The sequence below is a fragment of the Carcharodon carcharias genome, chromosome 16, assembly GCF_017639515.1.
Source record: "Carcharodon carcharias isolate sCarCar2 chromosome 16, sCarCar2.pri, whole genome shotgun sequence".
Lineage (NCBI taxonomy): Eukaryota > Metazoa > Chordata > Chondrichthyes > Lamniformes > Lamnidae > Carcharodon > Carcharodon carcharias.
Window position 1 is genome coordinate 21,108,736 of NC_054482.1, and position 27,547 is coordinate 21,136,282.

General features: G+C 42.1%; 1 protein-coding gene across 1 annotated transcript in view; it reads left to right on the forward strand.

The window, feature by feature from the left end:
- astn1 (astrotactin 1) overlaps positions 1-27,547 on the forward strand; it is a 2,752,121-nt gene that overhangs the window by 2,079,712 nt on the left and 644,862 nt on the right. The window contains exon 16 of the mRNA XM_041207794.1: positions 18,696-18,823. Coding sequence (XP_041063728.1) covers positions 18,696-18,823 — 128 coding nt within the window. The remainder of the gene's footprint in view (positions 1-18,695; positions 18,824-27,547) is intronic.

The following is a 27,547-nucleotide window of genomic DNA, read 5'->3' on the forward strand; positions in this document are numbered from 1 at the left end:
AAATGTCTTCCAAATGACAGAACAGCAATGTACAATGAGTCGCTTCAAACGTATAAGAGGTAGGATAACCGCACCTACAGTCTGAATTGTGGTTGATGCACTGATGACACCACTGCCCTCCAAATATACCCAACCCCCAGTAACATATGCACTTTGTTTGATTTCCTATCTCAGTGACAAGGGCACTGCTGTACTCAGTGATAAAATGTTTCTCTTTCTGTTTCCCTTTCATTTCCATCCCACATTTTTTAAATGACTATCGTGGGATTTAACCAAATGCAAAATGCAGCCCTTCATTGAACATTTGTAGACACGACAGATCTTGTAATGTTCTCTAATGGCTGCTATTCTTTGGGGATATAAAATCCCCGAAAGCTACAGTTCGTAATATTCTGTTTATTTCAGAAAGATCTGAAACATTAATTTTTTTTCTTTATTTTAAAGTGACACCATCATTGCAATTGGCGAGATTTGCTTTTGTTTAGAAAGGCAGACAAAGCTGAATAGTTTTGCGCATCGTGACAAAGCTGAATAGTTTTGCGCATCGTGACAAAGCTGAATAGTTTTGCGCATTGTGTTTGTGCTGATTATACAGGCAAAGGCACATTTTACATCATTTTAAAAAATAATCTCAAAACATTGAAAACAAATGAAGACAACAGTATCCCTTTAACCTGAAGCTATTGAAAGTTGCTCATTTGTATTGCAAAAAGCAGAAAAGCTTCTGAATATTCCATTACCCTACATCACTGGCTGATGTGGACCAGAATGTTTCGCGTGTTTGTTTGCCTACATCTGTAGGTGTCATCATTAGAATGTGCTTTGAGCTGGGTTGATTGAGCTTTCAATGATTGACCTAACATTTTATCAGACTGAAGATGGAAATTAAAACTTGAATGGCTGCCATAGTGATGCCTCCAAAATTAGGAAGCCTAATCACCATGTCTCAGTGCAAAATGCTCCCACAGGCTCCTTTTTCCAGATTTTTCACTGATCTGAAAACAACTTAAAAGCTTTAATACAACAGCAGACAGATCACAGTCTCTCATCTCAAAAGTACAGATTAGCAGCAGTACCCTGCAATGTGATGTAATTGCTTTGTTCATTCTTAAATATGCTGGAAGTCAAGCATCCATGTTTTCCACCACACCTTCCTAAAGAGTTGGCTGGTATGGGGACCAGATTTGTAGATGACTTTAGCAGTGCTTTGGTATTGTCATCATCCAGTGATTTCTTTAAATGAAGGGCTATTGGTGTGAAATTTGTGGGGATTGAACAGTCGTCATTGATAGTGCCTTTCTGAATATGGGCAAGGTACCACTGTTAGACAAAAAGATTCGCAGGTAGATATGGGAGTGTCTGTGTTTGTGTCTGTGCGGGAGACAATGCACAAGTCTTTGTGTGACTGTAGAAAAGTATATGCACAAAAGCCCTGAAATTGTTCCACAGGGTGGTGGAGAGGCTTTGGGGAGTCAGGAGGTGAGTTACTCATTGCAGGATTCCTAGCCTTTGACCTGCTCATGTAGCCACAGTATTTATATGGCTAATCCAGTTCAGTTTCTGGTCAATGGTAACCCTAAAGATATTGATAGTAGGGGATTCAGTGATGGTAATGCCATTCAACGTCAAGGGACAATAGGTAGATTCTTTCTTATTGAGGGTGGTCATTGCCTGGCACTTGTGTGACGTGAATGTTATTTGCCACTTGTCAGCCCAAGCCTGGATATTGTCCAGGTCTTGCTGCATTTGGACATGGACGGCTTCAGTATCTGAGGAGTCACGAATGGTGCTGAACATTGTGCAATCATCAGCGAACATCCCCACTTCTGACCTTATGATGGAAGGAAGGACGTTGATGAAGCAGCTGAAGATGGCCGGGCCAAATGTGAGTGTGTGAGTTTAGAGTGATGAAATGGTTGCCTTACCCTGGTGACATGCATGAGATCATTCGTCTGTTTTCTTCACTGGATGGCTGACCTCTTGTGTACAGTATTGGCACTGACCACCTCCACCACCGCCCCCCCCCAAGCTGGAGTGGTGAGACTAATGGGGCTCCTTCGGCCAGCGCGAGGGTACAGGACATCACAGCGGGCCTCCACGGTGTTCAGAAAGCATCCCAGGGATGCGTAGCTGAATTGGGGGGGGCTGCACCCTTCTTGGCTTTTGGTGCTGTGTCTGCGCTGCTACCTTCCTGGGCTGCAAGCATTGAGGAGTGTGTGTGCAGCTGCAGTTTGCATATGGCGCCCTGTGCCCTGTGTGAGGAAGTGGCGAGGTAGCAGTGCGGCAGGTATATCGGGGGCCTCCTGCCAGTGAGACGGCGTGTTTTCTGTGGCTGCAGAATTAATGAGGCAGGAAAGGGGCGATGCAGTGTGAAAAGTCGCCATTGTGGCCAGCGGGTAAAACATCCTTTCTCCTGCCCACTATCGCACTTAGTGCAAATTTGGGACCATTCCACCCTACATATCACACCATGTCATTTCGGAGCCATTTATTCACTACTCCATAATTGTAACAGTGATGCAAATTCAAGAGAATGTTTTATTGAGAATATTATTTAACAATAACTAAGGTAATGTTGCAGCAGTGCAGTAGGTTTTTTATAGACCTCCTACCTTTCACATGCTAAACAGATGTTTTAAATCAGAGCCTCAACAAGGAAGCCCCTTTACACTTTACCCTTGACTCTTTCTCACTTACCTTCATCTCTGTGTAATTTGTGCACAGAGTGTTGACTGTACTGCCAGGGTAATGACACTTTTAATGGTGAGAGCAAGTCAGGGCTGATGATAACCTTTTAGGATAATTATGTAAACCAGACAAGAAGGTTCTCCGAAAGCAAAGGAGTGCATTTCTCAGTGACGTCATTCTGTCTAGACATTTCACTTGTACATAAATGGACTTGCAGTTCTGGTCAATGCCCTGTAATTTATATGGTGACCATGGAATGATACATGTTACCTCAAGCAAAGTTTGTGCTCTGACTCCAAACCTGCAGTTTTGCCTGCTAGTACTTTACAACTAATTGTTTCTCATTAGATGGTGTTTGGCTAACTAAAGGCAAAATACTGTGGATGTTGGAAAGCTAAAATAGAAACAAAACACGCTGGAAGCACTCAGCAGGTTAGGTGGCATCTATTGAGAGTAAAACAGTTAGCATTTCAGGTTGATGACCTGTCATTAGAAGTGATCAGCTTGAAACAAGAAGTGTTTTTCTCTCTCCATAGATGCTGCCAGCCTGCTGAGTGTTTCCAGTGTTTCCTGATAAAGATAGAAATGGCTGAATACCTACCTGGGAGCATTTTAAAGGCATTTTAAAAACTCAGAATCCACTGCATTTTAGCAGTTGTTGCTTATAATGAACATCAGTTGCCTGTTTCTGATGCAAAATTCATTGGGCAGAATTTTCCCCCCATTGGGGGGGTAGTTTAGGAGCAGGCGTGTAGAGGCGCACCTCCAATCGGCGCCCCCGATTGAGGGCGTACTGCCATTTTAAGTAGGCGGGCCAATTAAGGCCCACCCAGCGTGACGTCCGCCAGGAAGTCTGTGTGCTCCCTGTGCGGGTGGGGGGTGATTCCATGAGTCGGGGCCTGAGTTCTTTCACCCACGCGCGCAAAAGAGCACAGAAATCTTCCTGAGGCACCTTCCTGCCTTAGGGAGGTTAGTTTAAGTTGAGAAAAATTTAATAAAGGAAAAAAAACATTAAGCACATGTCCCCTCATTTGAAGCTGTCGCATGAGCTGGGACATGTCCATTAATTTTTTCCAAATTTTTTATTTAATCAATAAACCCCTAATGAAACCTCATCCCGCCCGTGGATGAGGTTTCATGAAAAATGTGAAGGCTGCTTGGGCTCTTTGCCTGCCCACCTGCCAACCTTAAGGTTGGACAGGTAGCAATCTAAACAACTTTAATTACTTTCTTAGTGGCCTTAATAGGCCTTTGACAGTTTGGCTGTGCGCCTGCCCAACTGACAAACTAAATGTCGCGCTGTGAACTCGGGACACACACCCAATGTTACCGTGTGTCGTTTTAAGTGTCGGTGAGTGGGCCTGTCTGCTCACCAACGGAAAACTCTTCCCATAGAAACATAGGAACAGGAGAAGGCTGTTCAACCCGTTGAGCCTGCTCCACCATTCAATAGGATCATCGCTGATCGATCATTTCAATGCCTTTTACCCACATTATCCCCATAACCCTTTATGTTATTGTTAATCAAAGATCTATCAATCTCTACCTTAAACATACTCAATGACTGAACATCCACGGCTCTCTGTGGTAGAGAATTCCAAAGATTGACAACCCTCTGAGTAAACAAATTTCTCCTCATCTTGGTCCTAAGCGGCTTCTCCTTATTTTGAAATTGTATCCCTGGTTCTAGACTCGCCAACCAGGCGAAAGGTCTTACTTTCATCTACCCAGTCTTTACTTTTAAGTATTTTGTAGGTTTCAATGAGATCACCTGTCATTTTTCGAAACTCTAGAGAATACAGGCCCAGTTTCCCCAATCTCTCTTCATAAGACAGTCCTGCCAATCCGGAACAAGTCTGGTGAACCTTTGTAGCACTCCTTCTATAGCAATAATATCCTTTCTGAGGTAAGGGGACCAAAACTGCACACAGTACTCCAGGTGTGATCTAACCAAGCTTCTATACAATTGAAGCACGACTTCACTACTCCTACCCTCAAATCCTCTTACAATAAAGGCTAACATTCCATTAGCCTTCCTACCAGCTTGCTGCACCTGCATGTTAGTCACTTATGGACAAGGACACCCAGGTCCCTTTGTACGTCTACACTTTCTAACCTCTCACCATTTAGGAAATACTCTGCACATCTGTTCCTTCTACCAAAGTGGATAACCTCACATTTTTCCACATTATATTCCATCTGTCATGTTCTCATCCACTCACTAAACCTGTCCAAATCCTCCTGTAGCCGCTTTACACCTTCCTCACAACACACATTCCCGTCTAACTTTGTACCATCCATGAACTTGGAAATATTACATTTGGTCCCCACATCTAAATCATTGATATATAGTGAACAGCTGGGGCCCAAGTACTGATCCTTGCAGTACCCCTCTAGTCACAGCCTGTCAACGCGAGAATAACCCATTTATTCCTACTCTCTGTTTTCTGCCTGTTAGCCAATCCTTAATCCGTGCCAGTATATTGCCTCTGATCCCATGTGCTTTTATTTTGCTAATCAACCTCCTGTGGGGGACTTTATGTAAGAAGCTTGTACTATTCACCTAATAGGTATCATATTTAACATGTACATTTTGAGCACAAGACTCTCCCTTTCAAGTATTTTCTTCTTTTTGTTATGGCACAGTGGATGGTAAATGCTAAGCTGCTCAAATCCCAGAGGGAAACGTGAAACAGCTGCCACAACAGTTTGCAATTTGTACTTTATTTCGAGATGCGTGCCTTGAACTCAATAGTAATGAGGCCACCAAGACTGAGAGGTTTTTTACAAAACTAAAAGTTAAACATTTATTAATAGAAGAAAAGATTTTAAGCACATACATAGGTCTACAAATTACTACCATAATAACTCCTAAATCTCCTAATTAATCTAGCTCCCAGTTACACCTCTGTTAAGGCAACAGTAAAACAAAATAGATTTCAGCAGACCCAGGCAAAGCACACAATACCCTGGACAGTGATATTCACAATGAGTTTTCTTAGCTTCGGTTCCTATAGGCAGCAACGTGGTACATACAGGCTGGAGGCTTTTCATACTTGTTGGATCTTAGAATGCCTTTTCCTTACACATAACCTCATCTCCTTTATAAAGGTTTCTCCATTTTTAATGTAAATCCCACTGCCCCAATATGTCTTTGCAACTTTACTTTTTCCATAATGTAAATCTTCCATGATACTCATATTATCAGTAACCTTTGGGAAAAATAAACACACTGTTTAGCTTAGCCTCTGTTGGCTAGGTGTAACACCTTACCATCTCTTTGAAATTCACCACTTTGGCTTATCTAAAAATGCAACTGTTCTTTGCACCTCACATTCTAAAACTTCAGCCATGTTTACGTATTTAGCATTTCAAACCCAGCTTCTCTTTTGTTAACTCAAAAGCTCCAGATTAGCCACCTGCAATTCAATTAACGCCCCCACCACCACCACCACCACCACCACACACACATCACACAGGGAAACTAATCTATTAACCACATATTAACCTACCTTTAAAATAAATCACAATAATATTATGAAAATTATGATGTTTTCATGACATTTTCCTGATTTTGCACATTTTGTCTCATGTGTTAACACAAACAGAGTGCGAAAGGAGCAGACTGCTCACAGGTGTTCCACTGATGTGTCTCTGCTACTGACTGCCAGGAATTTGTGTGGCAAACATCCAGCACAACGTCCTCTGTTCTTCCATCCCTCCCTGTGCAAAAGCACCTGCCTCCTGTTCATTGTCTCATGCTTTGAGTAGCACCTGGAACTACAATGCATCTCCATATAATATTAACTAAATTATCCTCTTTTGGCAAAACAACTGTTCTAGGGTTGCCGACTGTGATTAAACCCTGGAGGTTTCATCACATGATTTGCCCCTATGCTCCAGTCATTAGTTGGCCAGTACATCTATCCTTGCAATTCATTACCTTCCTATGCCAATTGGAAAGCAAAAAGATTCATTACCCAATTGGATGATGCTTGACTCTCAGTTAAACAGCCTTATTTTCCCCCATTTTCAATATTTTTATACCTGATAAATAGAAATGTTCAAAGAGAATGACAAAAAGGCAATCTTCTTTAACATCCCAATGATTTTTCTCCAGGGTTTCACACAGCAGTGTTCTGGAGATCGACCTTCAATTCCTGGAGGCTCCATGGAGGCCAATCCTGGAGGATTGGCAATCCTAGGCTGCTCCCACACCCCACTCCATCCCTGGCCTCCTGTTAAGGTTCACCATCTGTGCCAAGTGCTACTTCTCACATGGGGACAGGGGAATCTCATGTCTCTAATGGGGGTCTGTGCTTGTGCGCAAGAATTGTATTGTGTGACTTACTTTACGACTTTTCCTCCTTCATTCAGAATTTCCACTGAAATCAGGAACACTCTTTATGGGGAAGTTGGAAGGGGGCTACAGTTGAATCCACATTACTTTCTCCTTTTCTGTGCTGCACCAGTGGAAACTGCCTCAGTGCTCATTTCAGAAATGTCTCATCTCTCAATGGTTCTTCAAAAAGAAATCTCCTTCCTTCCTCAAGGCACAAATTTTTCCTTGGGTATGGCTCGGTTTGCCAACTCTGCTTATTCCTGAAGCTTTCATAACTTCATCTTCTGCCCTTTACAACCCCACTCCCGCCTTACCTGCAAATAATGGCAGAAAGGCAGATTCTATTCGATTTCCCTGCATTCCACCAGTGAATCCCTGGATCCCAGTTGTCCCTGAGGCAGTAGCCCAGTGCTGGTCACCTCTCCCACTCTCCAGGCCCATTATCTGCCTCTCTTCCAGAAATGCCACAAACATCCTGCCAGCACCTCCGCAACTTTAATGATTACTCACCCCTCAAAGGTGCTGCCTGTGACAGGCTCCCTATTTTTGATGGGGACCTTGTTGGGAACCAACCCTGGATAATAAACAAGTCCCAACCCAGGAAACTGCATTCGGCACAAGATGGGTATATGATGGAACTCCTAGTTGATCGCCCTCTAACAAGAGGTGTAATTTCAGCTCTGCGTGTTGGCCGATTATTTGCTCAATTACAGCAAAGCCCAATTATGTCCTTGACTAACATCTGCAATGTGTGTATTTCCAGCTGAATCATGTCAGATCTCTTTTTATCTTTTTTCCATTCCCTACTTCAATGACGCTGACTTTTTTTGTTACTTCATTCACTTCTGCTGACATGAACTAACGCCACGTAGACCAGTTACTGAAATTAGGACTTTCTTGTCTATGTAACTTAGAAATGCATCACATATTGCCTTTTCCAACAAGTGCATTGTGAGAACATGCTATAATGGTTGCAGTGAACATCCCATGTAGTTGATGCTGGAGCAGAAGGCTGGATACAGACTATTTGAGCATATACTGAATGAAGCTTTGTATAATCAGCTTTTTGTGTCTTGCTCTAATATAAAACATGCATGCTTAATGTACTCAAAGAAAAAAAATCACAAAGGACTCTTCATTGGAGATATTTCTGTTTACCTTTCATCTTTTCTCCTGTTCATTGATTTTAGGCAAAATGAAAATCTGATTAAAATATCTATAATTGCAAATAAGTACTTAGTGACCCTTAAATCCTTTCAAAAGCCTCTTATCTGGAACAGATCATTTATTCTCTCATGTAACTGGGCTCTGAAGTACAGTAAACCCATATTCCTCATTATGCTTCCTGCTTGAAAAACTCAGCAGAGATGTTCAGAAGGTCAAACTAATGAGGAGATTAAAATTAAAATGGTGAATTCCATTTTTAAATTAAAATCTTATCTTTCTACTGCAACAACCCGCACCTCCATCTCCACACCTCAAGTCCATCCACCATGAAGGTGAACAGGATGCAAGAGTGTCTTTTCTCTCTTTGATTTTGAAGTCTTGAAAAGTGAATTTTAGAGTCAAAACTCTTTGAAATGAAATTGTTGAGTGTTATTATTTCACTCATTTCATGTCTTATTGAATTGTGTTCTTTATTTGTGCTGTCAGCTCCAAAGCATCTGACCTGCATCCCAATATATCAAATCTAATTGCAGTCAGTGAACCAGTCTATGCAATATAATTAGGGCTAATGTCACAGTACATGGGGTGGAACTGAATAATTGTGCTTTCATCCATCAAATCTCCAGAACACAATGCAATTCTCACAGATGAAACAAAGTGATTTGAGGGAGTGATTTAATTCTCAAGAATATTTAACACCTTGTTCTTACACAGACAGACTGAGCTTCTTCAAGAAAGAGGCAGTGCAATATATTGTGTCACTTTAATATTTCCGAAACTCTTCAGATTTAACCAGTGGCTGGCTTGAGCTTTCACTGATTTTAGCAACCAACAGAAAGTTTTAAGGTGCATGATAAAAGAACCAAAGACGACATGAAGAGAAACTTTTCACATAGTGTGTGGTCAGGATCTGGAATGCACTGCCTGGGAGTGTGGTGGTAGCAGAGTTAATCATGGTTTTCAAAAACAAATTGGGTTAATTATCTGAAGGGAAATTAATTACAGAGCTATGGGAAAAGGACAGGGAAGTGGGACAAGCTGAGATGCTCTTTCAGGGGGACTGGCACAATGGGCCAAATGACGTCCTTCTTTGCTGTCATCATTCTAAAACTCAGTTGATGTATTTTTCATGAAAAGGCATAAGAATTTAATAGAACAAAAGTGAAGGCCAACAAGACCCACCTGCCTACCTTCTCAGTAAATCCCCAACATCCTTTCACTCCAGGAGCATATCTAATTGTCTTTTAAGTCCATTTATAATCTCTGCCTCATTGGTCTTCCATGATACCTTACTCCTAAAACTTCAGTGACATATCTTCATTACCCTTAAATCACCATTATCCTTAAATCCAAGATGATCAGCCTGTGAGAGTTTGAAAGCTTTCATGTGAGGAAATATATAGCCTTGAATTCGCAACACAAATCATTTAAAAACTCAATGGTAAGGATTTTGCAGTCACTCTTATTAATGAGTAAATAGGACAGCAACATCCAGTGACTGTCCATGTGCAGTGAAAATGTGGAAAACCAGAATTTGCCATCTGGATTGTCCTGTTCCTTGATAGGGGCTTGATATTCAAATACCTGAAATGTGAGTGAGGTTATGGTACTAATGTGCTTATATACCCAATAAAGAAATCAGAAGAAGTTAGGGTTTTTCCACTCCAGTGTGAATGAATTTTTAATAGCATGAATCTTCTTAATTACTGCCAAACAACCTCTCTGGCACTGAAAATTCACTTTTGGAAGCTTGGAATCTCAGTCCTTCAGTTTTAATTATTGTTGGATTTTCTTTTTAAAGAGAGTTTCTAAAAGTTTTTATTCCTGTCTCCATCTTAACCCCATCTTTCTTCCCCTGTCTTTATTTTGCTTTCTGTACATGACTTAGCATTGAATAAACTATTCTAACTTACAATTCCTAATTTAGACTCCTCATACTTCAGTCAGGATTCTTCAATCTGATTGGTTAAGGAGAAACAAAGTTATTTGTCCATTTCACACAGGTCTCAGATTTTCTACAGAGGGAGGGGCAAAGTTGTGACTCTCAAATCGTAGCATGTTCCAGGCAAAAGCCCATAGGCTGTGGGCAGGTTAATGAACAGCTGGTGCAGCTGTTCACTGCTGACCTCAAAATCTGGGCCCTATATGAATAGACTGTAAACAGACACTATTGCTCAAATGGGGTAGAAGAATGACTGATATGGACCAGCTAAGTGTTACTTAAATACAGCAGGAGTCCATTTCTTGATAAGGGACTAAAAGAGCTAAACCCTTGCATTTATATAGCACTTTTCAGGATCTCAGGGTGGATCAAAACACTTTACAGCTATTAAAGTACCTTTTTTTACATGTAATGTAGGAAATGTGACAGTCAGTCTGAGTACAACATGCTCCTACGGCCATTAATATGATAATGAGCCAATAATCTGTTTTAGTGATAGTGTCTGAATGATTGATAGTGGCCAGGATAAAAGACGTTGTAACAGTAACACAATTCCTCTTGCTGTAACTGTAAAATTAAATACAACGTTGGGAAGAATGCGGTAGAATTCCAGTGCAGAAAATCTTCTGCAATAGCTGACAGTCAGGCATATCTGGGCATTTACACATCTTTTGTTTCATCAGGATTCAGCAAATGTCTCTTAATTTTCTAATGCTCCTCGCAGTTGGGTTTCTTAAAGCGCAACAAAGGAGATGTTGGAGAGAAGCTGCAAAGTGTTGAGATGTCCCAGGGCTTTGGACCGAAAGGAAAGATGGCAGATAATGGAGGATCAGCCTTGGGGAAGGGGTGAAAGTACAGATGAGTAATATTGGAGAGTTAGGAGAAAGTGATATTTCATAAGAGAGTGATGTATGGGTAAGGCCCTTCTGTGATCTTCTTGAGAATGGGAATGGTAACAGCAGTCTTGAAGGAACTGGGAACATTGCATGGTACAAGGTAATGGAAGATGAGGGTGGTTTTCTCGCTAGCTTGGTGCCAATGAAGGGCTACTGTAATGTATTTGACATTCATGATATGGTGATTACATCTTCAGTACGCAGTTCTCAAGGTTTTTTTAGTCAGACACAGCAAACTACTTACTTGTCATTCCACACAAAGGCATGTAGTTTTACTAACATTAGTTTCGTGAGATAATTTATACTCTTAATGCAAATTTTCCTCCATGGATTTGGAAAGGCTAGTGTGCCCTATGTGGTCACTGTGACCCAAAGCTAATGAGAGAAGCCGTTCTTGGCTCTTGCCTCACATTTACCTCACAGCACCGCAATCAGAAAGACCCAGTGACAAGACTACAATATGAATAAAGAGGCCAACACAAACCACCCCAGCACACAGTTTCTTCCACCTGCCATCAATGATATATTGGTAGTGACAACAAATGTTAACGAGTATCAGCAATGTGTCACGACAGGAAACTGTGACTGAGTGAGATCCGCCTACAACTTCACCAGCTACCAACAGTCATAATTAACTGTTTAAAGAAGACCTGGTTTAAAAAAAATACTACAAAAGACATTGATCAAAATGGCTGCCTTGAGTCACATGATGTCTGATACTGTAAGTTGACCTCTTCTCTGGCAAGTTTCTATATGAAGTGCACTGCAGACCTATTGCATGGAATTTCACACCAGGGGTTGGCGGGGCGGGTGGGGGGGGGGGGTGGTGATGGGGGGCGGGAAGGGGACTGTCAAGGTCCACTTCAGATAGAGATTCTCTTGAAAGAAGGGCAGTAAAAATGCAAAGTGCTGGACTAAGATCAGCTGTAGATCTATCAAAACAGTGGGAACTACTAACCATCCAGATACTCATCAGACATTCAAAACTGTCTGTGGAGGATGAAGTAACCCATCTCCTGTTGATTTCTATCTTGAAATGCGTCAAAAAGTTTGGAGATGAAAAGATCAAAAATGAGATTGTTTGCTGTGCAAAAAGGACCACAAGACATGCTAAATGAACTCCTTCCAGGGAACATACAGACAGGAGTTTTAAAAACTAGCTCTGCCAAGCAGAATCAGAAGGAGGAGGAGAAGAATCATCACACTCATCTAAAAGCACTGCTGGAAAAGAGCAGTAACAATCTCGCTCTCTCTCTCTCTCTCACGCAAGCTAAAAGAGTATTTTCAACAAAGTGCAGACCTGAACCAAGTCAACTCCAGAATTCTAAAGGAAACCAAATAACTTCAAATGGCTGTAATGCTCAAAGATGAGCAAAGGACTTAATAATGTATTATTTTAACTTTCTATGGGGCTCTAACTTTCTTAAGCCTGAAATCTGTATGTATGTCATCATGTCTTTATTATTTTTTCTCAGGTTTAGTAACTAATAAACTCAATCTTTCTTTGATTCAAGAAAACCTGGTTGATTGGCCACTTGTTGACAAATAAATACATTTGGATTGGAAAAGGCATTTACGGGGAAAAGAAATGTAAAAGCCTTTCTTGTGACCAACTGAGGGGGCTGAATAGAAGGGGAGCCAGCTCACCCCTCCTCACCTAGTCGTAACAACTGGCACTGAATATTACAGTTTATCATGCCAATAAGCTGAACTGTAACTACTGTAAATACCAACCTATCAGGATCTGCCACCCTACCAACTGTACTGTGGAAGTTCCATAGTCTGAAACTTAGTTTAAGTTATGACTTCTAGACATCTGCACACATATAAGTATTTTTGTCCTAATTGCTTTGACAATCAACCCTGCAGTGCATATGCGGCATAATCCACAGGATGGGCACTCAACTAAAACAATTCTGCACCATAGACATAAGAGACTCATGTTGATTTTACCATTTGAATTTTCTAACTTACTGCACAATTTATTTTGCAATTCTTGCTATTTTTGCACTTCCCAATTTCTGGCTTTAATAGGTTCTTTGCCCTGAATGTGTTGCTGAAATGGAAAGCTCTAAGAACAAAATATCAATGTATTGGTGAGTTAGTTTTAAATTTACATCTGTGGACAAAGTAGGAGCTTGCAGCTGCTCGCACTGATTTCTAAATGTGAATGACCAATTCAGAAAAATAACATTTGGAAGTTTTGTATTCAGAATCGGTACATTAATCCCCAGCTGCTCGACTCATTCGCACAGTTTATTTGCAGCACCATCTTTTGAAAATGGATCGGAAAATAGGAACAAGCAGTACTGACAGTGAATACAGAGCCTCTGAGCTGTGGCACAGAAAGCCTGTGGGAGCAAAAAGATATACACTGACTCTTATATTTATTCATATTGTTGAAGCATGTTTTCTGTGCTGAGATATCCCACACAACAAAAACAACCATAAGCAAGGAAAACCTCTAAATATTTCACAACGTTATAATGAGGTGAAGCAGTGTTGTGTATGTAATATCATTGTTACCACAGAAATAATCTTTGGTTAGGATTTTAGCTTGGTCAGTCATGAATTTGATATAATGGAAAACTTTGCCATATTCAAGAATCACCAAATAAATCCGTTGAGAAACCTAGTTCCACCTGTAGTGTTGCTGTTTGTCTAAGTATGGAGTCAACACTTTCAGTCCAGATTCAAAGTGTTTAAGCATAGATTGACAGAGTCAAGATTTAGTGCTGCTGGATTTTATCAGCTTGCCAGTTAGTTAGTTAATAGAATATTAATTATTGCCCCACTCCTGGGACTATCACCTGTTGAAGCACTGCTTTTCAGGATTACCTGGAACTGTGTGGGGATAATCTGAATGAGGATCTAGCAATGTGTTAGGCTGGCTAAATAATCATGAATTATTCCCTTAAATGTTGCAGAGTTGCATGCTGAAAGTATTAGTTCACTAAAAGTACCATTTGGGGTTGAGATCTGGGCTTCCACCATCCAAATCACTTTAGCCCTAAAGAAGGTTCCTCAAAGAAGTTAGTCATCAGTCTGGTCATCAGACAATTAAAAACACTGGTCCGAATCCTTCTTAGGTGGGCAGTAGGTACTGGGAGCTTCTCATGTGTAGCAGAATGAGTGAGCAGTTCACCTGATCCTAAAATGTGTGAATGCATTGCCATCATTCACCTGACTGAATGCTGATTCCACCAGCTTCAGCAATAACTGCCTGCCACCGCAATCTAATCCTGAGAAATTAACACATCTTCTTATACCTGGTTTTCAGATAGCACCTTCAGCTATCATTTCAATCCTCAGGTTTCTTATCGGCTATCTAGTGGAGACGTTCTTTCAGCATACTGTAAGGAGACCAGGAGTTTCACCATGCCAGACACTTTGATGTGCTCAATATCTAACTCCAAAGCTGTGCACCAACCTGATTATTCAGAGTTCTTCCATGGACTTAATAAAGAAACATGACTACCATGAGGCTGATTCCACTGCCAGAGTACTCAGTATAGATTTGTGCGAGCTAGAACCCTTTGTCCCTGCCCTCCACTTATCCCTTTTTACCACAAATCTGCCTTAAAGCATGGTGCTGAATCTAGTGCATGGAATAAAGCAAACATTTCAATTGGGTCACCATGACCGGAAACTGTGACTGAGTAAAACTACCAACAACTTAACCAAATAGCTACAGACATATTGAACTGTTTAAAGAAGATCTGTTTTAAAAAAAAAATACAAGGAAAGACACTGACCCAAAAGTGGCTGCCATGAGTCACCTGATGTATGATACTGTAAGTTGACCACTTTTCTGGAAATTTTCCATATGAATTGCATTGCAGTCTCGTTGTGTGGAATTTCACACCTAGGATTGTCAAGGTCCACTTCAAACAGGGACTCACTTGAAAGGAATGCATTAAAAATGCAAATTGCTGGATGTTAATCAACTGTCACTCTATCAAGGCAATGGGAACTGCTAACCAGCCGGATACTCACCAGACATTCAAAATGTGGAGGATGAAATAACATCATCTCCTATTGATTACTATTTTGAATTGCATCAAAAGCTTTGGAGATGAAATATCAAAAAATGGGATTACTTGGCCGGCAGCAATGACTGCAAGACAGGCTAATAAAAATCCTTTCTGTGAGTATACAGAAAAGGTTTTTTTTAAAAAAAAACTGCTTCTGCCAAGCAGAATCAAGAGGTGGAGGGAAAAGAAACAACTGATATTCTGAAAAAAAAAACACTGCTGGAATAGAGCAGTAATGATTTCTCTTTCTCTCTCCCTCTGAAGCTAAAAGAGTGTCTTCAACAAAGTGCAGAACTGAGCTAAGTCAACTCCAGAATTCTATCAGAAGCCAACTAACTTCAAAAAGCCGCAAAGTTCAATAATCTATGCTTCAAATACAAGCAAAAAACTTAATCATATATTCTTTTAACTTTTTATTGGTATGAAGGAACTAAGACCTCAACCTTTACATTTTTTCATAAAATAGATATCGATATCCTTGTGGCTATTTCTAAAATTTTTAAAACTGGTCAAAGACCTTTCAAAATGACTGAATCCAGGTCAGCCTGTGACCCTCAAACAAAAGGAGCTAGCTGGCAGTATCAAAGAAATTGCACCTCGTTATCTCTGAAGAGACACTAATGACCCCCCTATGGCTGCAAAAATCAAATTCAAAGAGAGTTATACAGCAGCCATCTGTATTTCATAACCTGGGTTGGCCAACTGGAGTATACTCTTCTGCTAGGATGAAAGGCCCCGCAACCTTCCTTTTACTTCTTAATGGTTGGGATATTTAACAATCTCAGGGCCCCAATGAGGAATACATCTCCCTTGTCAAAGACAACATGGAGAGGTGGGAGTCATGTGACATGGAGCTCTAGTTTGTGCAACCAGTAATATTGCCTTGCTGCACTACAAAATCTCAGTCTGCCATTTTACCATCTAACTAGCAGCATCACAGAAGAGGCGCTCTGTCCTGGTTGAATACCTGACCCTGTCTACACTGTTTCAAGTGGAACTTCTGTACCATCACCTACAAGACTGATACATCTCTGCATGCCTATCTCATCATGTAAAGTCAACACCACCAGAAAAGTGAATTATATTGATTTTCAGCCTGCTGACCTCCGTGAAGGAATGCCTCATTGGACTTTGGCTCTGGATTCTGGACCCATGGGTGGAATTTTCCCTGTCCGCTGACATCGCGGGTGTGAGCCTGACCTGTGTGGGTGGTGAGTGGTCCCATGTACGGGATGAAGACAATGACGGTGAGTGTGAGAGAGTGAATGGTGATGACCCTTGAACTGGCAGTGAGTGTGTGCTGGGTTTGCGAGTGTGTGAGTTGAGAGTGATGAGAAGAGTCTCAAAACCAGCAGAATAGAGGAGATCATTCATCCACTTTTGGCACTGGGTAGCATTGGCACTGAACACTGCTGCCACCACCTCCCAAGCCGGGTTGGTGATGTTGCTGCTCCTCTTGGGGGTAGAGGGCATCACGATGGGTCTCCACAGCATCCAAAGGGCGTTTGAGGGACACATCATTAAACCCGGGTGTGGGGCAGGGGGCTGCAGTCATCTTGCCTTTTGGGGCCATGTCTTCTGTGCGGCAGTCCTGTACTGGAAGCACTGAGAGGTGTGCGCATGGCTGCAATTTAAATATGGCACCTGGCATGAGCGAGTGGCAAGGTGATGGGCATGGCGGGCGAATTGGAGAGCGCCCACCAGCAAAACAGCATATTTCCCAGGAATACATGATGAGGCGGGATTGGGATGAATTGGCGTGAAAAGCAGCCATTGCGGCCGGCGGGTAAACGTTCTTTCTCCTGCCCACTACCGCACTTAGTGCAAATCTGGGACGATTCCGCCCAATATTTCTTACCTCTGTGGCCTCTGCACTGTAAATCTTTCTTTTCTCTATCCCTATGAGATATCCTCATTTGAGCATGCGCGAATAAACTAATCCTTTGAGATCATCCTATCTCGAGTTTGCTGCGGGGCCATTAATAGAAAATTGGACCACACTAAAACTGAGGGGTTTAGAAGTGTGGCACCTTTTATGGAGGGGGAAGCAAATCAAAAACACCTTTCTGTTTATGGATGGGTGATGAGAGGAGAAATTAGTGTTGTTTAAATTAACCCCCCTCCTGTCCGTAGTGATTGGACTCTAACTTTCTTGCTTCTGATATTGGTGTGTGTGTGTGTGTGTGTGTGTGTCGTCACATCTTCATTATTTTTTTCTCAGGTTTAGTAGCTAATAAACTAACTCTTTCTTTGACTCAAGAAAACCTGGCTCCTTACTAATTGGCTCCTTACTAACAAATATATACATTTGGATTGGAAAAGGTATTTACAGGGAAAATAAATTTTAAAGCCTTTGTTGCAACCAATCGAGGGGGCTGAAGAAGAGGGGAGTCAACTCACTCCTCCTCACCCAGTTCATAACAACTGGTGCTTCTGATGGGTGAATGGGTGTTATTGTAGGTTAGGATTCAGGCAACAGAGTTTAGGATAAGCTGCAGTGTATGGGAGGTAGAGGATATGAGGCTGAGCAGGAAAACGTTGTGATACTCGAATCTGGAGATGCTAAAGACATGGAGAGTTTAGATCTGATGAGATTCCATGGAAACATTCAAGTCTAGGGGACAACATGAAGGAGGCCGCAAGACTGACTTATGATGAAATAAACTGGGGAGAAGCCCTCATCCAATTACTTGGAATGATAAATATTACAGAAGCATTCAATCTACTTTAAGTGGATTAGTGACAGTGTTATAATGAGGCACAAACTTTAAGCTGATGAAAGAAAAATTTAGGGCTGATAATAGGAAGCTCCATGCACATAAAGTGATAACTATATAGAATGGGCTTCTGTGTCAAGTAATGCGGGGCATATTTCCAAGTCAATTTTACTTTTATATGCTTTTATCCTGAATTAAGAGAAAGCTTTGGCAAGTTTACCCCTGCATCTTTTGATTCCTTTGGACCCTGTGGAAGAGCCCACTTAGGAAATGGGTATACAGAAGGCTGAGTTCCTTTCCATAAATCAGCATCTACTCATTGGCCTAGTAGGATAGTGCAGCATAATCTGCAACTTGGAAAAGAAAATCACAATCGTCCAGGAAGTTGCCATGCTACCTTAGTGAATCATGCATGGTACAATGTAAGAATGCTGATGCACTGAACCAAGTTCAGTGCCTGTTCAGAAAGCCATTGTGCAAGCTCAGGTGTATGGGCAGCCTGTGGCAAAAAAGTGGATCTACAGTGCTACTGGTTGGATTGTAAGATTATGCTCACCTGTGTGGGACTGGTGTGTTGGTACTTAATATTTTAAAATCGCAGAGGATCTTCAGAAACAGCTTGAAGTCATGACTGGGGCAATAGAGGCAAATTGTTGATCAGTTAGGAAGGACCAAATGGCTTAGCTGATCCTTGGCTACCTTGTACCCACCGAAGTGGCCAAATTCAATCCATAATGTTCAGATTCAGCAAATATATTTGGTTTTAAGATTCAAATATTGTAAACAAAAATGAAGAGCTGTGTGACTGTCTATTTTAATTTATGAATTAATCATAATTTCCAACTCTGCAGCTATAATATCCAACAAACTGTTTCCATCATGGATTGTTTTCTTCTCTCTCTCCATTAGACAGAAGAATTTTGTGACTGGTATCCCACAGCAGCTGCCCGATGGAATGATTGTATCAGCTCTGCCCAGTGAAAGCCAGTGTCAGGAAGAGCTGTCTGAACCTGTACCCGATCCAGACTACCTCACAGGTCAGGCTGCACCTGTACTTTCTGCTTTATGATTATACATATTTGCTTATGGAACCAGGTTCTTTTCCTAGTTTGCTCCATTTGCTTGTCAACGCTGGTCAAATTAGTGCTGCTTAGCCACAGAATGAATGAACAAACTAGACAAGAAACCAGTGTGACTGCAGTGTAGACACTAGTTTGTTATTTAGTAGGCTGAACATTTCTTTAAAGCCCCATGTTCTGCTCACTTCATAGGTTCAGTTAGTATTGGCCATTCAGATGTGATACCATTCCATTCTAATATTAAATGGCTTCCATTTTAGGGCTTGCATATCAACTGAGAGCAAAGCTTATTCAAGCCAGAAATGTTATTGAAATTTGGGGAATGTATCTATAATGAACACAGGAGCAGGAATTGGCTATATTCAGCACCTTGAGCTTGTTTTGCCAATCATTAAGGTTATGGCTCTTCTGTATCTGTATCCTGTTTAGTTACCATGGATCTGTAACCTTTAAAACCCTCACCTAACAAAAATCTATCCATCTCAGTTTTAAAATTTTCAATTGACCCACAACCTAAACAGTTTTTTTTTAGGGGAGAAAGTTTGAAATTTCCACTACCCTTTATATGAAGAAGTGCTTCCTAACATCACTGCTGATTAGTTATAACATTTTACCCATTTGTTCTGGACATCCACACCAGAGGAAATAGTTTCTATCTACTTTATCAAATAAGTATAACATAAGTGCACTTCCACACAGTTCTCCCCCGAAACAGGTGGAAACTGGTTCTCAAATATGTGCCCTAACCTTTCCCCAATTAGTAATAAGGGGTTAAAATAAGGGGTCACCCATTTAAAACAAAGATGAGGTGAATTTTTTTTCACTTACAGGTTCGTGAGTCTTTGGAACTCCCTCCTTGAAAAGGTGGTGGAAGCAGAGTCTTTGGATATTTTTAAGGCAGAGGTGGATAGGTTCTTGGTAAGCAAGGGGGTGATAGGTTATCGGGGGTAGGTGGGATGCAGATTTCAGGTTACTATCAGGTCAGCCATGATCTTATTAAATGGCAGAGCAAGCTTGAGAGGCCAAATGCCCCTACTACTCCTTGTTTGTATGTTTGTATAAGCTGCTCTTAATCACAACTATGGCATGCACACAATTGTCACAGCATTTGCAAGATTAGCCCTATGCATCCTATGGTTATCTGTAGCGAATTCCATTTGTTCTCATTTGAAATAATAATCTGGTATTGTTTATCTATCATTCCTGTTTTTGCAGTGTTTGCAAGGTTATTGCATGGAGCATATGCTCACTCAGCAAAGCAATGGTTACTCACTGTGTGCTGTACAGCATTTTTGTTTGTTGAGAAGGGGAAGTTTAGATAAACTTACTTAGATAAGCAGATAGATAAGCAGACTTAGATAACAGAAAGAGATCCATATATCCAATGCTGACATAAAGATTGGTGGTATAACAAGTAGTGTAATGAAAGTGTACAAGTATAAAGAGGCATTGATAGATTAAGCCAGTGGGCTTAGATAGGTGTGAGGGTATCTGTTTTGACCCGAAAAATTTGAATGTTATTTTAATGGTAGAAATTGGAGGTCCAAAGAAACATCAGAGTTCACCTATGGAAATCACTACAATGTCATTGTCAGGTCTAAAACCTAATCAAAAAGGATAGTGGAATGTTAACCTTTATAACTAGAGAGCCAGAATATAAAGGAGGAAGTTTTGCTACTGCTGTGTAAATCCCTGGTTGGAACACATCTGGATACTATGTATGGGTATTACACCTTAGAAAGGGTGTTTCAGGCCATGGATGGAGCACAGTGCCTATTCACCAACGGTTTACTTGGGGAAGAATTTTACAGTCGGCGAGCGGGGACTCGTGTAAAATGATGCACGGTGATGTCGGGTGGGCATCCTGATGTCACCATATGTCGTTTAGATTTTCAGTTCAGCTGCGCACCCGCCGGACTGTCAAAGGCCTATTAAGGCCTGTTAAAAACTAAGGTTGGCGGGCAGGTGAAGAGCCCAGGCGGCCTTCTCATTTCTCGTGAAACCTCATCCACGGGCGGGATGAGGTTTCATGAAGTTTTTATAAATTAAACAAAGTTTTCCATTAATGTTCCTTGCCATGTGCCAGCTCATGTGACACGAAAGAGCGCAGGTCCCGACTCAGGTAATCCCCACTGCCTGAGCAGGAAGAGCACAGCACCCTGCGGGTGTGCATCACACTGGGCGGGCCTTAATTAGCCCGCCCACGTAAAATGGCGGCGCGGACCCGATCGCGGCCGCCGATCGGGTTCACACCCACTCCCGCCCAAACCCCTCCCCCGACAGGGAGAAAATTCTGCCCCTGAAGGGTTAGAGTTTGAGGAGAGCTTACTCAAACTGAACATGTATTCTCTGAAATAAAGAAGGTTGAGGGATGATTTAGTTGAAGCATTCGGGATTTTGTAAGAAATTGATAGGTTGGGTTGGAGAGAATTATTTTCTACTGTTGAGGTAATCTGGGACAAAGCGTAATAAGACTAAAATCAGAACAAACCCATGAAGGGGAGAAGCAGTAGATACCAGCTCAATTAATAATTTTAAACCTGGCGTTGATAGTTTTTAATAACACTACATTGGCAGCCTTCTATCACGTGGGACAATGTTTTGTGTGTGGTGGTCTGCGTTGCCTGGTGTGGCTCAGGAGACCCACCCTGGCACGACGGTCTCTGCCACAATTGCTGCAGAGGAAGGCAGTGGGCTGAGAAGGTGCACGATTCACTGGCCTTTTTTTACTGACTCGCTTCTCGGCCAGCTGAGCTTTTGGTTTCTGCTTGCCTCTTCCAAGCATTACTCAGTATGCAGTGTATGCGGTTTTATGTTCATTCAAGAAGTTAATAAGTTTCCCGCTGTGCAGTTGGTTCCTTGTTTACTCAGGGAGATAAGGATTACACACTGTGATCATGTATTGATTTTTAATCAGAGAACAAAAGTCAATAGGGCTGGTTTGTTTTGGTTCCTAGATCTATTACCAGTACTTGTGAGTTTTATCTCTCAGGTCCCACTGGGGTTCAGATAAATGATCCTGAACTCAATGATATTGTGATGATATACACAATAGCAGTTATGGAAATCAGGACATTCGAATGTGTGAGTGTTATATTTTGTCTGACATGAACATGGAACTAACAGCTAGTGAACTAACATAGAATTTTCCACAACCGCTTATACGTGCATTTGGAGACACTTTGAAGAAGCATCAATCCTAAGCTGTTATTTCCCACTGCTTGTACACAGACATCAGGCAGCCTCACTGACTTCACAGAGCAGCCACACTGCTTAATGTGCGTGAAATGATCTTCAACAGAATCACTGAACGTAATGAGCACTTGATCTAAAGTGATCCCCAGGCATCATCTCCATCAGCTGTGCTGGTAGAGGTTGATTTTGGCCCCAGTGCAATGCAATCCATACCATTGCAAACTTTCACTCTGCTTTTCTTGTCCATGATAGAGAAAAGAAATAACTTGCATTTATATATCACCTTTCCCAACCTCAGGATGTCCCATGCACTTTACAGTACTTTTTGAAGCTGAAGCCGCTGCTGATTCATTATGGGGCTTAACATATTGTGAGTAGCTCTCACAGGTTTTCTTTTGTTTCACATAAGGCCCTGATATTTAGGGTGAAGCTGTAGTGAATAATAGGAGCCCTCTTTCAGTGGTGCATGTGTAGAGTCTTCAGTCTTTCTCTCCATCTGGGACATTTTACCGCCCTAAACTCAGCTCTATTAATCTGCCTATAATTTATTCTGGTAATAAAAAAAAGCCTAACCTTTCCTTATCTGTCCCCAAGCCTCCCACTGGGCTTTTCAACTTCCCGTATCATATCCTTTGCAGCTGCTGTGTATTATATATGAGTACATGTGCCTTGTCTTGGTAGAAAAGGCAAGCTATTAATTTGACTCTGAACACATTTAGTATTAGAGGCATTTTATTACCTGCTGTTTGCACTGAAAGCTATGGAGTGAAAATAAGTTTCCCCAGTCTCCTATTCCTGCTGATCCTTTGAAAGGACCTCTTTGGTATATATGTAAATGTGCATAAATAATAGACAAAATACCTATTTCAAGTTCATGGAATTAGCTCGCAGTGAATGAGCCAATTGATCTGATCTGAAAGAGATTAGTGTCTTAGAGGATGTGGAAAATTTCTAGCTGCATGATCTGACTCCTTAGCCTGAAAAATAATAAGATGAGCCTTTCTTTTTTGGCTTGACTTTATTCAGATCTTTTAATTTCACTTACGCAAGGGACAGAATTCGCTCCTCCTGACTTTCTTTAAAAATGACACCTTAGAGACTATTGAGATGTGGGAGATAATATCTCTCTGACTCGAGGCAATTGATGTTCCCTGCTTTGAACTTGAGTGCAAACTGTTACCGTGGATCTTATTAATGCAGAGGAATTGTGTTTACCCTTTTGGTTTGGAACTAAGCTAAATAACATTGATTGAAGAAATGAATATGTTGTCCTCCCAGAGATAGATGTAGATACAATCAACAGTTGTTAGGACCAATGCATTGTTGTACTCAGTGTCTAATCTAGTGTAATATATATAATTTGGTAGGTATAACTCCTGGCACAAGCTGCCTCTCTTGCATGCAATTTCCATAATCCTAATAGTTTAGATAGTTTCTAGCTAGATGCTAGCTAGAGTTTTCCCTGGTTTCCTTTTAAAGAGCAGTAGAGACTCAGCAGAATTTAGATGACTAAATGAAAGAGTTAATTGTCTCTGCTCTATGAAGGAAAGCTTTTTAAATTTTGTTGTTGCCCTTACATAGTGTGAGACCTTCTTAACAACTAAAAGCTAGCTGACCTTTATCTCTAATCCCCCCTGTCCGTTCTTTAGGTATGCAGGAAGAGATGTGCCAATCAGTAGTAAGCCTGGGTGAGTGATGATCCAGAAGACAAACCCTTCACCAGGTCAAAGCTTATAAAGTATTAAAGATGACCAACAGCTTCAAGAAAAAAAGCGGACAATTCCGAAGCAGTTTTAGACCGAGATGAGGAGAATTTTCTTTGCCCAAAGGCTTGTGGAGCTTCGTGTTACACTACCTCACATATCTGTGGGCGATCAGTCGCTGAGTATGTCAAGACAAAGGTCACTAGTTTTTTGGATACTAAGGGAACTTAGGGTATAGTGCAGGAAGGTGGAGATGAAATCAAGCATCGGCCATGATTGAAAGGCTGAATGATCCATTCCTAGTTCTACGTTTATGTTTTTACAATACCAGGGATTAAAGGATTAAATTATGAGGAGAGGTTGCCAAGATTTTACCATATAAGCAAAAACCTTTGGAAACACTCAGCAGAACTGTGGTGGGAGGGAAAAAAAAGATGTTAGCATTTCAGGTCGACGGCTATCCTTCGGTCGAGACTTCTCTCATTTCATGCTTTTATTTTCCCATCCTCCAGGCCTTTCTGGCTTGTTTCTTTCCCTGAATTTATACAGACAAACTTCTCCCAACCCCAGCCCAGCTCCAAGTGGCATCTCCCCACTGTAAAACTGTCCTCGGTGCCACACATGACATCAAACTCAGCTTCTAGTTTCTCCTGCTGCATGTGATCGGTTATCATTATATCCTGTAGTCAGGAATTCATGACCTTGCAAGAACTCCCACCTCACAGGGCTGAATTTTGTGTTGGGGACAAGGCGCCGACCAGCTTGGCTAGCTCACCGCTTGACCATTTAACTGCTGACAGGCCATTAATTGGTTTGAGGTGGGCCTTCCAACCGCCTCCCACCCCTCCATTGGGGAGAAAGCCCTGCCTCAGAGAGCGGCCGGCTGGCATCTTTATGGTCCCTGCTGTGCCATTGGAGCCATGGCCACTGTTAGGACTGCAGCATCTTCAAGGCAGTGGGGAGAGGAAATCTGGGGATGGGGGTGAGCAGGGAAGGTTGAACGGGGTGGGGGCTGCCAGCAAAATTACCTTTGGGGGCCTCCAGTGGTCATAGGGGGCCTGAAAAGGAGGCACCCCATCTCTTGCCAGGCATCAGTTCACCAGGTTTCACTTGGCAAGCTGGATGCTTGGTGCCAGCCTCCCCTGCCCGCTGATAAAATTGCAGCGGGTGCGGGCTAGAGCTAATATGTGGTGCTCAGTTTTATGCCCCCACCCCACCTGCCAAATAGCCACTGGGGAATGGTAAAAATCTGGCCAGGGTATGCAAGACGGCTCAACTCTTTCATTCAATTCCAGGAAATAGGATTCAGAAACAGCACATCAGGGCCACATTGAGGACCAGAACCTGGGGCCATACCTAACGACAGAGCCCGGGATCATACCTAACGACAGAGCCCGGGGTCACACTGAAGGCCAGAGCCTGGGGCCAGACTGAAGGCCAGAGCCTGGGGTCAGACTGAGGACCAGAGCCTGGGGCTACACTGAGGACCAGAGCCTGGGGCTACACTGAGGACCAGAGCCTGGGGCTACACTGAGGACCAGAGCCTGGGGCTACACTGAGGACCAGAGCCTGGGGCTACACTGAGGACCAGAGCCTGGGGCTACACTGAGGACCAGAGCCTGGGGCTTCACTGAGGACCAGAGCCTGGGGCTTCACTGACCAAACTTGGACACTGATTGAAAATGCTCATTGGCCACAATGTTTGGCGCCAGTTGGACTGCAGCAGAATAATATTTAATGAATATTCTGGAAAGTTGTTTGATTATCTTTATGCCTTGTAGCGTATACATGCTAAACATTCTCTCAGGATATTAAATGGAATGGTTTGAATCCCTGACTGAGCATGGTCTGTGGAAGGACTGGGCTTGTTGGGCCAAATAGGCTCCACATTAAATTCTTTATTTTATGACTCAGCCTAATCCATCTAGTCAAGGAAGCAGGAGTTTATGGAATACATGCAGCTCCTTTCCGTGATACAGAAGCAGCTTGAAAGCCAGCATAATGTTTGCAGGCTAATTAAACAATTCTGCAGGTGGAGTATATTACTTCACTCAGATGAATAGATTGGTAAATTTGATGCACCAAATTTCCATAGGTTTTCCCCAAAAAAGGTCTGTTAATTGACCGTCGTCAGAAGACTTGGTCATTTGGTTCTGAGCCACACAATGGAAAAACTGATACACAAAAAAGATAAAATTGAACCTGTACACCACAAACCTCAGAGTCTGCATGCAATAGCAAAATAACCCACGGGTGAAATTACAAGACATCCATCAAAATAGTTACTTTCAGCTCGCCAACAATCTCATTCGCACATTGCAAACAGTAGATCATACAAGACAATTTACTGACAAGAGCTATTTTATATTGAGTTTACTTGCACTCTGGAGACAGCACATGCACAGCAATGTGTGATTGCGTTGGTGCCAACTTGCAGACAGCCACTTTAAAGGGTGTGATGCTAGTCCCGTTGCAGCTTGTGGTAAAGTTATGAAGACTGGTTAGCAATTTACACGTCTGATTTCTCATGCTTTTGTATATCGACGTGTTGAATGCTTCCAGGTCATTCTACATCAATAGATAATGTGGAAGTGCCACCCTATTACTTTCTGTAGTCTCACAGTGGGGGAGCTTTTATGAAGCAGTCTAGCAGAAGCTCTGTAGTGACCTTCACACCCAATATTCCTGACTGAGGAGAGCATGATTCTATCATGTGGAATTAAGAAGGAACCATTCCTAAGTCCCCTTTGAAAGAACTGAAACTTCACCAGGCAAAAGCAAAAGAAATTTGAGATGAAAACATAGCTATAAATTGACAAAAAACACTTCTGGCTAATGTTAGAAAAGGTTTAGAATTTTTGTTGATTACAGTTTTAAAATGATGTGGAACAAATTCTGCTCATATAAGTGAATAAGCCACTTGCGTATGGCCTTGTCCTGATAGGGAGAGGAAACTAAAACATTCATGTAAACTACAGCATGAAAAATATCTCCATAATTTGAAGTGTGCGGATATAAACTGGTGAAGGAAGAATGTCATTGGTGGGGAGAGATGTGGCATAATTTTCCCCTTTTACCCACCTCTCAGCTGACCCCAACAAGGGGCAGAATCTTCTGGCTGGCGTGGGGGTGGTGGAGCCCGCAACGCCAGCGCTTGAAATGTCACGTGCTGACATGTCAGCATGCGGCATCGCGATATTTCGGTCGGCGGGCGGGCTAGGGAGCGGGACCCGCGCCCACCACTAATTAAAGGCCGCATTAAGGCCCTTAACTCTGCAACGGGCCAAGACTTTCAGGGGCCCGTGTGAACCTCAGGTTGGCGCACTGGCATGATGGGCAGGCGGGTAAGTGATTTTTTTTTTTACAAACATCATCCAGTGGCGGGATGAGGTTTGTTAATGGTCTTAAAAACATTTCATAAAGTTTTTGTTTATTTCATTAACATGTCCCACCTGGTGTGTCATTTTCACATGAGGGGGACATGTTAATGAATTTTTTTATTGTTCTGTTTTTTTACATTTGCCAGCCTTTCAGCGCTCTCCCTGAGGCAGCGCTTTGCCTCAGGGAGATGTGCGCTCTTTCACGCGCATGCACGAAAGAACACACCCTGGCAGTTGGGGAATCCCTCCTCCCGCCCGCACAGGAAACGCCTTCATTGGCTCACCCGCTCAAAATGGCGGCGGGGCCCGTTTTGGTGGTGGCAAAACACCACCGAGCCGGTGGGGCCCACCCGTCAAGGGCAAAATTCTGCCCAAGAAGTATTTTAGAGTAGGAGTGTTTTTAA